The 14,252-nt window shown below is 37.3% G+C and overlaps 1 protein-coding gene across 4 annotated transcripts in view; it reads left to right on the plus strand.

Moving 5' to 3' along the window:
• Nucleotides 1-7,259, plus strand: part of RPS6KA5 (ribosomal protein S6 kinase A5) — an 85,799-nt gene extending 78,540 nt beyond the window's left edge. For all 4 annotated transcript variants that reach the window (XM_065635291.1, XM_065635292.1, XM_065635294.1 and 1 more), the window contains 3 exons: nt 14-173; nt 1,152-1,315; nt 2,304-7,259. In XM_065635291.1, coding sequence (XP_065491363.1) covers nt 14-173; nt 1,152-1,315; nt 2,304-2,543 — 564 coding nt within the window. In that variant the 3' untranslated portion in view covers nt 2,544-7,259. The remainder of the gene's footprint in view (nt 1-13; nt 174-1,151; nt 1,316-2,303) is intronic.
• Nucleotides 7,260-14,252: the final 6,993 nt, after the last annotated feature.

Below are 14,252 nucleotides of genomic sequence, written 5' to 3' on the forward strand. Positions count from 1 at the left end.
GTTCTTGTGACAGTACACAATGCTGTCAGGACAGGTACCATTTCAGTCTCAAGACAAAAGTTTAACGTGTACAAGTGCTTTGGAAATTATGAAGAAAATTAAAAAGGGAGAATTTTCCTTTGAAGGAGAAGCTTGGAAAAATGTTTCTGAAGAGGCTAAAGAGTTAATTCAGGGTATGTATTTGCAAATATTTCACGCGCCTTGTATTTTTATTTCAAAAGATAAAATTTAGAGCGCCATACAATATCTGAATGTTGTGATAAGCATCAGAGTGCTTAACCTAACAAGAGTAGGATCTGCAGCTTGAGCTATGTACTGACCTCTAATTCAAGTTATGGGTAAAGGTGGACACATCAGAACGGCGTTCCAAATTGCTTGTATGCCTAGCAGAGAGCTTTCTAGCGTAGTGAGATGCTCATAGAAGGTTAATGGAGTTAGAAGTAGCTGAAGAACTTCAGAAAAAGCGAAGTCACTCTTTTAAAACACATTTAAAAGCAAAGTTTTTCTTTTATGTTGTTTTTGCTTTTGTAAAAACACCAGGTTGTAAGATAAATGTTTTAAAAGCTGAGCTTTTGCACAAAATAATTACTATCAACTTTTCCTTGGACTGTTTTTGAATGTATTTCTGAGCCACTTAATTCACATTTGCCATGCTTTGACTCCCCTTAAGCTTTTGACCATCTAATTATGTTTTCAGGATGATCTAGACACCAGTCTTAATTCTACTAAGATGGAATTCTGAGTTTCTCTAGAAGCCAGCTTATAAGGAATTTTTCTGCCAAAATGTAGGCATCTCCAGAGTCAGACTTCAGTGGATTATGCAGAGAATCTGAGGCTTACTCTTTTGAACTTTGTCCTAGACAGTTTTTAAGTGGAGATGTCATTCGGTACTTCTGAGTTTATGGAGAAGAGATGTTAGTTATCAAACAGTTAAACACCAATTTCTTTCATTTAGTGATTCTTCTGGAGAGGATGATAGTATAACATTGTGTGAGCCTTATCTAGGATAAATATCGGCATAACCTTGGATAAATATTGTCGGGACTTACTTACCAAAGCAATGCATGAGATTTTCTTAAAAATAATTGATTTTTCTATTAAAAGAAGATAAATAGCTCACAATTTAAGTGAATGTAATATATTTCTATCAGGACTTCTAACAGTGGATCCAAACAAAAGAATTAAGATGTCCAGCCTGAGATACAACGAATGGCTTCAGGATGGCAGCCAGCTGTCATCCAACCCGCTAATGACTCCTGATAACTTAGGCTCTTCAGGAGCTGCAGTGCACACATATGTCAAAGCCACTTTTCATGTAAGTTCCAAGAAATCTTATGTCGTGCTAAATTTTGTAATATGTTGATCTAGATTTTTGTATGTTTCCTCTTAATTAAAAATACGTAAATATGTGTCCTTATAATTCAGTGATTGCTTATAGCTGCAATTTTTTTTTCTCCGTACCTAACATCTATGGTTGAATACAGTGAAAACATGAATGATGGGGCAAGAATAAATTTGTCGAAGACATTTATGCTAATGGGATTCCGAGGAATGAGAGGCAGCTGTTCATGAAATAGCTATTATAAATACTCTGTTTCTTAGAGAAAGCTATTAAACGGTCTTCAAACTTTTATAAAAAAGAGAAGAAACTTTTTATTTAAGTAACGGTTTGACGTTTTGTCCTTATTGTTTTAAAATCGAGGTGAAATTTCTAGAATGTATAGAGTTCATGTTTTTAATATAATGGAAACTTTTTTTAATGGACTTGCTTGTCTACCATTGTATGTTTACAAAAACATTTGAACTTCCAGCTGTATTATACAAACATAGTGTTGATTCTCATGATCCCTTCTGCAGAGAATAAACTGAAATTGAGCAGATTTATGCCAAAATACTTGTAGATGCTTATTACCAAGAAGAGAGGTATTACTAAGTAAGAGGAGCTGGTACTTGGAGAGGCACTGATAATGCAAATTAATTTGGGTTGAAAGAAGAACTGTAATTTAACTTAGTTTCTGAAAATGTAGTCTTAAATAGGTTTAAGGCTTAATAAAAAATATTTCTAAGTGAAAAAGAACAAGGAAGAGAAGATGCCAATTAATAATGCTATATAGTGGCTCTTAAGTGCCACTAAATTTAAAGGCTAGTGAAGTTGTTACAGCTACAAGTGAGAATTAGTAGGGATCTGTCAAGAGATTACAGTTTACCTTATGACTTACCATAGAACATTCTTAATAAGCTATGAGCCATAAAATGTCTTAAACCTCTTGAAAAGCTTAGAATTACCTTTTATTTTTAAACAGGCCTTTAACAAGTACAAAAGGGAAGGATTTTGTCTCCAGAATGTTGACAAGGCACCTCTTGCAAAGAGAAGGAAAATGAAAAAAACAAGTACAAGCACAGAGACACGTAGCAGCTCCAGTGAAAGTTCACATTCTTCTTCCTCTCATTCTCACGGTAAAACTACACCTACAAAGACACTGCAGCCAACAAACCCTACAGACAGCAATAACCCAGAAACCATCTTCCAATTCTCTGACTGAAAAGCAGAGAATATCCTGTCTTGAAGATTTAAGTGGTTATAAACTTGGTAGTACCTATGTTGTTGTCTCGCACCCTTGTTCTCTGTGGCTTACAGGCTACAGGAATGTCTGTCGCTTTAAAAATGTATTTTCAATCATAACTTTTTAGGTTTATGTTTCGGAACATTTCTTTTTAGCGTTAAGTTTGGTATCACTGGATATGGTATAATACTAATATACAACCAACATTATACTCTCTTAGGGCTAAATTACTAGTGTGCAGTCAAGCTCAAGGTAAGGAGCTATGCTGCTCGTGGTACAGCGTGGAGGAAGACTATTTCTCAGTGTCAGAATCTTCCTCACGGTTTCTTCCCCACCGTTCAAAGAAAGGAAAGCTTTCTAACACACACAGAACTATTGGATCTTCTGGTTTTACCCAGCTGCATGAAGAATGTCATAGAATTTGATTCTTCATGTGTGTAAGGTATCATTGGTACAATGCACCAAAGCAGTATAGTATTTTAAGGCCTTTTAAATTTGTGGTTACATTCTATTCCATTTATTTGAATTTTAAGAGCAAAATGAAGTGTCGTGGAACTGACGTTGTTTTAAAAAGTAACTCCCTATATCTCGTTTTAAACAACTGAGAATATAAATCCTAGATTATTTTTTTAATTTATTTAATTTTTTTAGAGGCATCTAGGGTAAAAGATGTCAGATAAAGTGAGATGTCTAGTACTGTGATAGAATAATCTTTATTTCTACTTTTTGAAGTTATTAACTTTTAAAATGTTTTACAGATTCTAAAATGTAATGCTATAAGAGAAACTGAAATTTCATATTGAATGCTTTGGCAAATGGTCACATGTTAAAATATCTATCTCAAGAATTAATTATAATTTATCTTTTCTTTTTTATATTTACACAATAACTTAAAATACGAAGATTTTTTTGAAGATGCAAGAACTCCAGTTTCAACATTTGTTATTATAGGGTCCATACAAAATGTATACCAAGTTATTTGAATTTTGCATCGTGCAAATACGGCAGTTTAATAGTGACTGTAAAATATTAGAATATGTTTTCTTTTTTGCACTTTGTAACATCAAAAGGAGATGTTTTCTAATAAAGTGCACTCAGATCTCTTTTCCTACAAGGTGCTGAGCACTGTTTTACTGGGTTGAATGACCTGAAATCCGCTGTATTTGGTGGTTGTGGTCGTTGTGAAGGAGAATTCTGTACTTCGCGGGAGTGAATCCCTGTATATTACCCCCTGTTTTCATTCCTTTAAACTGCAAAGCTCTTTCTATCTTGCTTATACATTGTATATAACAAATACTAGACCTGGGCACCTTGTGTAGTGTAGATGTTAACAACTTATGCACTGGGAATACTAAAGGGAAATTATATCAAACACTGTGCTTCACAACTTGTTCACTGTGGTGTTCTACAGTGAAGTATTTCCTACTGTGATAGTATAGTATGTACATAACTGTTCGGAATCATAAATGTGACTTACAGAAACATCAGCATAAACTTTTAAATCAGCATATTTTATAAATTTATGGAGAGCTCTTTTATTGCTCGTATTCTCAACGACTAGGGATAACTTAAGTGCTAAAGCTGACTCCAGTTTTGCAAATGCTTACATCTGTAAGTTCCCACTGAGGTCAGAGACTCCTTGTGTAAAGTTAATCCTATGCCTAAATTTGTGTGATGGAAGACAATTAATTGACTAAGGGATTTTGTTAACAGCTTGCTCTATCCTAAAGTAACCTCCAAACCCTATGCAAAAAACGTTGTAGGAATTGTTTATATCAGTGGTTTTATTTATAGACTTGTATCAGATATCAGTATTGACAAATACAATACATCCATGTTTACAGGGATCATGTGTATCAAAACAAGGCTTTGAAGCCCAACATGTTTGTTCTGTGTTTCTTTAATATTAATAATGGCATTCTGAGGTTTTGGAATTGCTCATGTGAAATAGTTTACTACTTTCTTGATGTGAATGTCAACAGTAATTGCAGCATTAATTTCAGGTTGATGTGAATATTGAGATTTGCACTGTTTATGTAGAAGTAGTGTATTTAAAGATGTAATAATAACACAACCAATTTTAAGTGGCCGATGTTAAAATACTGAAAAATAATTGTCAATGTAATATATTCAGGTTTGCTTTCTGAATGCTCTCTTTGGAAGTAATCTCAATAGTCAACATGGCTCATTTGTAAAAGAATACTTTCCCTCTCCCCAATAAACTTGCTGTAAATACAACAAACAATCCACCATTAATACTTGTTATGCAGACAGTACTAGTAAATTCAGAGGCTGGAGAACAGGTTACTTGTAAAGTTTGCACTTTGAGGAGTTTTTGGAATTTGTTGTCTTCAGGACAACAAAACAGCACTTTTTGGTGTGATTTTGTTTAAGTGTAAGAAACTTTTGGATAGCGGGTAGTTTTGAAATGTTGTGACCCAGGTGAAATAACTTCTTATTAGGATCACAGTACAGTTATTTCCCTGTTGGGAAATTTAAACTGGTGCTTGACAAACTGATAAAACAAAAAAAGAATGCACAAGATGCTAAATGCCAGAGGTAATGTCAGAGTTTTTTTCACACAGGTTTTGAGATGGTTGTGGGACTAAGATTATTAGAATACATCACTGGTATCAAAGACAAGTTTTACAGATTAGTGTTTCTGTGTCCTCCTTGTGCTCTAACAATAGTTATTAAATAAAAATCTAAAACCGGGGTAATTATTTTTGTCAGGGGTAGGTACATTTAGATGTCGCCTTGCGTTTGTTTTGAACCAGTTACCTGATGTAGCTGAAATGTTTAGCGCCTCTGACTTTGTGCTGCCTCCAGGTAACAACTCTTGAGGAGGTGTGTTTGACACTAAGCTGTCTGAATTTTTAGATTAACGTCTTTACATAAGCAGCTGCTGATCTCCGTTTACGTTGATAAAACTGAGTTGCAAACTAGGCAGCTCAAGAGCAGGTTCACTTCTTGATCAGGCGTCCCTGCAGGAGAATAATTACTCTTGGCAGAACTGTGTTGTCTCAGCTTCATCTGTTGCCCAGCCTTCACTCTAGGTCATACAAAGACCATGGGCCAAATTTTTCACAACTGTTTCAAATCTGAAGTGTGTAAGCCAGTCTTCATTAGTACTATAAATACTTCATATTGCCTTGGTAAAGAGGTGTTAAACTGTAAATTATGTTTATACTCAGATTAAGTTTCCTTCACAGTGCTGCTATGCGTCAAGCAACTTTAATGTCTAGTAATGATATCTCTCTACTGTCAGAAATGTAATGCAGTCAGCAATATTGTGGGCAGGTTTGTTTGAAAAATCGAATTTCTTATCAGTAAAGATTTCAATAACTAGTGTGGCTATTAATCTAATCTTTAAAGTACTCGATATTCTGTAAAGCTATTTCTTTGTAATACTTTTAGAAACATAAATATTAGTAATTAAGAGGTAATTCTGCTAAAGGATTTAGAGGAGTACAAAGGAAGTAACATGACTTACTGTTCCTCTGGCTTAGTGAAATTTCTACGCTTTTATATAAGTAAAGCAGTTGAAATATTTATTGTTTCTTAATAGAAGAGGCAGTGCATTTGGCATATGTATTGTTTACTGCCATGAAAAAAGCTTTACTAAAATGCTTTACTAAACAGTTTGGGGTAGGTAACATAAAAACACACTATTGCATCAGCATAGATTGAGACTTCGAGTTGGCATTGCTGATGTACGTATTTTCTCAGCCCTTTTCCATGGCTGCTTTTCTGAACAATGTAATGACACATGCACACTCATGTTCGCTAGTGCTCACCCAGGAACAGAATAATTCTTGGCAGAAAATATACACAGAATGATGATGTATGTTTATTGGTTGTGATGAAGTGTTGCACAAGTGTCTTACATTTTTAATATGTGCATGTATTATGTGCATGTATGTAGATACATGCTGTATTGCATGTCAATTTACAGTAATATGCCTTGTTTAAGAGAACCTGTACTTAAAAATGAGGTCTTGACTCACACAGATTCAGAGGACCAGACAAGGGGGCTACCACAGAAGAAGGTGGTTATGGGAAGCCAGAGATGAGAGGCTTCTGGGAAAATGTTTTCAGGGGTAAATTTCTCCCCTTGCTATCTCCATGTGTATTTATTATTCACTGACACCAAATTGCAAACTTTCTTGCCAGTTACCCAGCATAAACACATTTCCTAGCTCTGCAGGTCTGTGAGTATCTGCGTGTGTCTACACACATATGTGTATCTTTATATGACATTTTGGTCTTCAGTTGGAATTTTTCGTTATTTCTCAAGTATTGTTTCAGGTGTTTTTACCAAGCTGGAGGTCTTCATTCTTTTTCCCCCATATATGACAGTCTTTCTCAGCACTGATTTTTACGTTGTGAAACATGACATTGCCTTCCTTCGGTTGAGGTAGTTGACTGAGTATTCTGGATTGAGAGAACAGGAAACGACATGGCTGTGTCTGCTGTAAAGAGATAAAAGTTCTTTGATCTTTGTCTGCCTGTGAGAAACACTTCTCAATTTGCTCCTTTGACCCATAGGGCACTGGATTCTGTAAAAAGTAAGAAATGCAGAGCTGTTGGCTAGCGCTCGCCCGCCATCCCACATTTTTATATATCACTTGTTCAATAGATTCTGGATGTTCAGAACACCTATGTTGAAAAGAAAACTGAGGATGATTCCTGTAGTCTGCACTCATAAATAAAGTGATGCTTTCAATTACATAGACCAACTGGAGCAGTCTTGTTTGTTGTGCCCAGAAGCATCAAGAGCGGAGAAATGTAAGACACCTGCAATAATGTAAATTTGAAGAAAACCCATGTATTTTGACAGAATTCATGTTCTGCGTGATGGAAAGGGAAGCCTGCATCTGTTTGGGAATCAATGGTAAGTGTGTAGGTAGATGAGATGGTATGAGCCGCTCTGACAGCTTACTGTCACCCACAGGGCCGTTCCTGATCCTTTCTTCTGGCCACATGCTCTACCCTTTTCTTGGTTCTAGTGTTTGTATCACCTCTCAGTCAGCAGAGACAGGGAAATAAGAATGTTCTGTTAACTTAATTACAGCATTTTGGTCAACACTGGATTGATTTCACAGTTAATCCAAAGTAAAGTAGTAATGAAGCACTGCAAAACCAAATATGGTATAATGCTGTAATTTTTGAAAACTAAGCTTTATTCAGAAGCAGAAAGGAACCCATTCTATTCACACGTAAAAACACTTAAAAATTGGCAACCGATCTGTATTAACAAAATTCCTGCAGAAGTCTGCTAACATCCTTTGAAATGCCAACAATAAAGCAGAGAAAAACAGAATTCTAATTGCTCAGAAGCTGCTCAAAACCTATCACAGATGAAACTGCAAACTACTTGCAAACTAGCTGCATTTTTCTTAGTACAAAGGTAATTTTACTTTGTCAACAAATCAAGCTTCAGATCTTAAAATTGGTATCTCATTTATGTTCACGCGACTTTCCTTTTTTTTTTTTTAAATATGTCTTAGTATGACTGTGACCAAATGTTTATTTTCGTAAGAGAAAAACGTTAAGTATTCAGGCTAAGACCTTTTGAATAACCAAAAGGAGTCTTCTGGGAAAGGTATTTTTAGCTAGTTTAGTTCAAAATATACATATATATTACTGATATTTGCTGATACAACTACATCTACCCAAGTACATTTTACGTTAGCTATAGGTGTGATTTTGTGTGACACATTCAGCTATGCTAAAGAAGCTTTCGAGTGTAAACTAGGCTTTGGAATTGCAGCAAATTGAGAAGAAACGGGCGGGAAGGTGTATTTAAAGATGATGATGCAAAGAGGGGACAGTGCTCAAGGTTTGTCTCCAGGTTACACTGACAGAGGTGACTAGGCCATAGTATCATATTGTCTGTATAAGCTTACTCATTAATAACAGTATGTATCCTTTTTTCCTTTAAAAACAATATACGGTGGAGAAGAGAAACTAAATTAATTCACAAAAGCAGCAAGTACCTCAAAGCTTTTCTCAGGTGTCTCCTTAATGAGTTCTCATCCTTTGAAGATATAGCTCAGCTGTGCATAATACTCCATCGAAGCTCTGCCTACTGGAGGGAGCAGGATCCCGCTGTCTGGTGATTGTACAAATTAGAACTCAAGGTGCTATATCCTTGCTGCTTTTAAGTTCAAGTGTTGTTCTATTTAATATGCATTGCCATCTCAGTCCATCTGCAGCTCTGGAAGGTCACTTAATTCAATTTTAAAGCTGTCAGATAAAAAGGAAAAATTGAGATCTCCTTAAACGCCAAAGTGAGAACAGGCCTTTAATCTTAACCTACATCTGGATTACAAAAATGAATAAAAGCTTGGCATTGGCATTCAACCTTGGTAGTCTTAAGACGCTACTGCAGCAAATTTTGATGCTTACAGATATCTTTCCTGTACTGATGTCTTCACCCGTAGAGAAAGAAACATGCAAAATACTTCCTGTCAGAAAAAAATATCTTTTGCTGAAGTCCCAGTAGAAGAGAGAATCTGCAATTTCTGCCTTTACCTCTGAAGCTGTAAAGGCAAAAAATGAATTGGTGACAGATTCTGACATTCTGTTCATTTGCAGCAAGTGGAACAGGGCATGTTGTTTCTTGTGTCGGTGTGGGCAGGGAGGGGGAAGATGGAAAGAAATCACACAGAATCACAGAATGTCAGGGATTGGAAGGGACCTCGAAAGATCATCTAGTCCAATCCCCCTGCCGGAGCAGGAACACCCAGATGAGGTTACACAGGAATGTATCCAGGCGCGTTTTGAATGTCTCCAGAGATGGAGACTCCACAACCTCCCTGGGCAGCCTGTTCCAGTGTTCCGTCACCCTCACCGAGAAGAAGTTTCTTCTCATATTTAAGTGGCACCTCCTGTGTTCCAGTTTGTACCCATTGCCCTTTGTCTTACCATTGGTTGTCACCGAGAAGAGCCTGGCTCCATCCTCCTGACACTCACCCTTTATATATTTATAAACATTAATGAGGTCACCCTTCAGTCTCCTCCAAGCTAAAGAGACCCAGCTCCCTCAGCCTTTCCTCATAAGGGAGATGCTCCACTCCCTTCATCATCTTTGTGGCCCTGCGCTGGACTCTCTCCAGCAGTTCCCTGTCCTTCTGGAACTGAGGGGCCCAGAACTGGACACAATATTCCAGATGTGGTCTCACCAGGGCAGAGTAGAGGGGGAGGAGAACCTCTCTTGACCTACTAACCACAAATGGCAAGAAGGGAATGCTGAGCGCTTTGCCTCACTGTAATGTGCAGGACATTCGGGTTGCACACCATTGCTTTTCATCTTAAAATCTTTGAGAGAAAAAGCAAACAAAAAAACCCAAACAACCACAGATTCACCCATCAACTTTTTTCTTGGAGGGAAATGGTGCCACTATCAAATGTTAAAGGCAGCAGCATGGACATTGATTTCCTTAACTCACTGTATACCAGTTTTCAACAGATTACAGTGAAGTTGGGGTTTTTTTGTTGTTGTGGTTTTTTTTTTTCCTGACAAGCATGCGCATCTCTCAAATTCTTAGTCACATGGACAAAGTGCAAAACCTTATGGCAGAAGTTTAGCAAAAAGCAAGATAAGTAATTGAAATGGTTTATTTTACCCAGTATCAGGATATACAGAAAATGAATGAGGCTGGAGTTCTGGTTTTGCATGTGGAAAAGCACTAGAAGAGAGAATCGTTTTGTGAATGCAGTGGTGGAAGAAATACAAGAAAGCTGTTTCCTGGAAGACTGCTCAGCACTTATTGAAGATTTGCAGAATGAGATGCTGGCTGAATGCTCCCGTCTCTAGAACTGCTAAAGCCTAACCATGCTGATCTGGAGGCTGGTAAGCCCAGCCTGTTGTTGGCCACAGGTTTATGAAAACCTGTTGTTGGGGCTTCTGTCTTGGAGGTACTTCCCCTTACTTGCTATAACCACCAGGGAATGAACGGTGTTTGGCAAATCAGGTTCTTGAGCTGTGTTGGAATGATAAATGTAATGAAGGTTTTAATCTTTGGTCAGCTTGTTTTCTTCTCCAGGCCATGGTGTTCAGAAATAGGAAGAGATTTTTTTTTTGTTACCCTAAATTGTGTGGTTAACCACTGTGGTGGCTTCAAAGTTAATGCAAAGCAATCTGGAGAAGTACCTTGTGTCATTATTACCAAGTCAACCCTGGATTCCCTCAGGGGAGATTCTTGCCAGAGCTGTGCACAGCACAGAGCAGCAGTGGGGGTATTCCCCTTGGATAGCTGGTGACCTGTGTGTCCTTTGTTCCTGGCTGGGAACTCTTCTCACAGAAGAATTAAAACAAAGTAAGCTGAACATATAACTGCTAGGCAGATAATACCTGGGTAAAGGCAGTTTTGTAGCTAGTAACTGAGGCTGTTTGTTGGCTGTTGCGTTATGCACAACTTCATGGCAGTTTGGGAGAAATATCTGAACAAGTCTCTAAAACAGACTTCTGGTATTTGAGCTATTGCTGAACTCCAGCCCTGTCAGGAGCTAGGTTTTGGAGAAAAATGTGTCAATATATGTATATGTTTTAAGTCCCATGGTATAATACTATCAGTATACCTAAAGAATCTGACATTCTTCTACCATGCATTTGGGTTAAGTGGGTTAAAGTAGGTTGCGCAGGTTTTGTTTGTGGTTTTCTTGGTTTGGTTTTTAATTACTATTCATTTTTACTCCCATATTTTATGCTTAGTTTTGTTCCTTTCCTGAGCTTTCTATTTATGTTAACCCTCTTACCTCTTTGATTTCTCTTATCTTTCTGCAACGCATGCATCTTTTTGCTCCAAAGAACTGTAGAGTCAAATATTCAATATATAAAAAGAATAAAAATAGGAAGGAAGGCTACGCAACAAACCCTTCCCTTTATCAGAAGTGTAGAAGTATCTAGCTTAAAATACACTGGTCAATGAATAGGTATCTTACTCTTCAGACAACTGTTACATTTGATAAACAGTATGAATAGCATTTGAAGTACAAAAGGAACAGTTTTAAAAATACTAAAAAAAAAGGAATAAAATTTTTTTTTTTTGAGAATGAGTGCAACCCAAAAGGTACAAACTCAAATAGCACCTTCAAACTTGGATCTAAGCATACGCTGGACAACAGGTGTTTGATCTGCCTGATTTGCCTTTTACACTTTGAAGTAAGTTTATGTTGGAAGCATGCCGGAAAAATCTGCTGTGTCCTACAGATGTGAAACTTCAGATTTTCAAGAGCCTGCACTTGGACCCAGGCTGCAAGCTGGCAGTTATTCCCCAGAAACTTTGTTCATGAATCATCTTTGTGAACCGAAGATAGATAAAGCCCAGAGAACAATAGTTCACATCTGTCCCCAACCAATTGTAGTCACAGTAACATTATTGCTTTCTACTTCAGTATTTATCAAGCAGCTAAAAAAAGCACATATGTTCTGTTGTTACCTGGTCTGCGCTGATAGGTAGAATGCTCACCAGGACAGTGAAGTAGACTGGAAATGATCCATTCTGTGGTTTCAGGCAAATGCCAGACCTTTCAGAAATGTCTTTGGTCATGTTATTGTGTTTTAAATGAACTGTGGCTTAGTCCTAATCTTCCCAGGAAATATCTAGTTGAACTTTTCATAGAAAGGAGCTATGACGTAGTGGAGTATATGAAGAGGAAAAACTTTGATTTCTGGAGAATCTCAGAAGGCACAAGCAGAATTTGTCTTTCTGCCAATGAGAGCAAGTGTTAGGCAATAGAATTCTGAAAGGTTGAGCAGGGCCAGATAAATTAAGTTGCAGTGTGTAAAGCTGACTGAATATTGCAAAAACATAAGAAATATCCTGCTGAGTCAAACCAGTGAGGCCAGGAATGCACGCAGCACTCCAGATGCAGGCGTGCCATGGTTTACAGAACGGCAGAATGATGCTCACTGCTTTCTTCTCAGTAGCCTTCTTAGTGATGCCTGGTGTTTCGTAGGCTACCACTGCACGATGCAGCAAGGATTTTAGGGAAATGTCTGCAATTTCCTATCTGACATCCTGTGTAGAGCAGGGTATAAAATGTCCTGTTCCTGGGGCCACATTTTGCCAGTTCTCAGTGCTTCTGCCCACTTGGAGTACAGATCTCCTGAACTTCACCCCAGCTGATCTTAGGAAATATCCTTCTCCCCTCTCTGCTAAGGGCCTTGGTTTTGGAACTTCAGATTGTAAGCTTGTCTGCACATTTCCAGGTTTTCCTCGTAGGGTCACATCAGGCTGGGTGGACTGAACTCTGCCACTGTCTTCTGCCTTCCTGCAGCACATGAGCACAAAGCCAGTGTCCTCCTAGGTGCCTCTGGCATTCCGTGAGCTATTCAGAGGGACGTGATGAGGAAACCCTTTGTTTTAGGACTGTTGTGTACTAATTCTGGATCTACTGATTTTTAAGACTTCTCTTCAGTTATTAACGTTATTGAAAAAAATCTGATTTAAATGCATGATTTCCATTCTTTCCCAACACAGAACAAAAATAGTTGCTGAACACTTCTTTATTTATATTACAAACATTTCTCTGACCTCTGGACAGTAAGGAACTGATGAGGTTGCTAAATTTTTTCATTATCTTCATCCTCAGCAAGTTGTGATCTCTGTGGATTCCTCTAATTTGTTACATTTTTCTTACCCGTTTCTCGTAGTACTAACAACATAGAGCAATTTCTGTTAACGTTTTATACTGTAGCCTGCTGGTTTAGAAACTTTCAGAAATTACATGTAGCTTTCGACTCCCTCTGGTGGCCTGAGAACGTAGCTGGCAAGATGTTTAGCTGCAAATATTGACGGTAACAACGAAAATACTTGAATGCAGTATGACACTGTCCATGCTTCAAATTCAACCATCATTGTTTGTCCCAGATGCATTTAAATAGCAATGGGGAAAATATTTATGTTTATAAATAATAAAAATAATTTTTATTACCAGTGGGTAGCTAGGAACATTGGGAGAGGGAAGAAAAAGTGAAAATTCGAAGTTTTTTTCTGTGTAATAATTGAATTTATTTAAAGGGCTGAACTTAGCAACTGAAAAAGAAATGTAACTCAGCTGCTGCACTCTGCTGTGTCAGTAAACTCAATGTGAAAAACACTTGATCTTCATCTTCCCTTAAGTGGTCACAGGAGTGCAGTTTGAAACAGCAGTTATGTGAAGATAGGGATTCCTGTGTAGACAGAAACTGATTTGGGAATAAAACCTAAGTGTGATTTTATCCAATAAAGTGATGAAATCAAGCAATTGTACAACAGAGAGAAGAGCTGCCACTATTGCTTTGCTAGCTAAAGAGGCTGTTCAAATTTAAGAGGAGGCTCATATTTACTAAAATCTAGTTTTCTAATTTCCTAACATGTATTACATGTAGGTATTTTATTTTTACCCTTAAGAAATAGTTAAAAATGGTACATGGCTTGTTTTCTGTGGTGGATAGAACAAAACGAACTGAAAAGCAGTGGATTAAAGTGTACTTGCATCTTTCTAAAAATACATGTTTAGTTTATTTTTTTTGTTGTGTTTTTGGTGGTTTTTGTTTGGTTTTTTTTTTTGTTGGTGGTTGGTTGGTTTGTTTTTGGTTTTGTTTGTTTGTTTGTTTTAATCCAAAATAGTTCTATTCTAGCCACTCATTGCATAAACGAGTCAGAATAATAGGAAAATGTCTTTGCCACTGAGGTT

Source organism: Caloenas nicobarica, chromosome 5 (genome assembly GCF_036013445.1).
Source record: "Caloenas nicobarica isolate bCalNic1 chromosome 5, bCalNic1.hap1, whole genome shotgun sequence".
Lineage (NCBI taxonomy): Eukaryota > Metazoa > Chordata > Aves > Columbiformes > Columbidae > Caloenas > Caloenas nicobarica.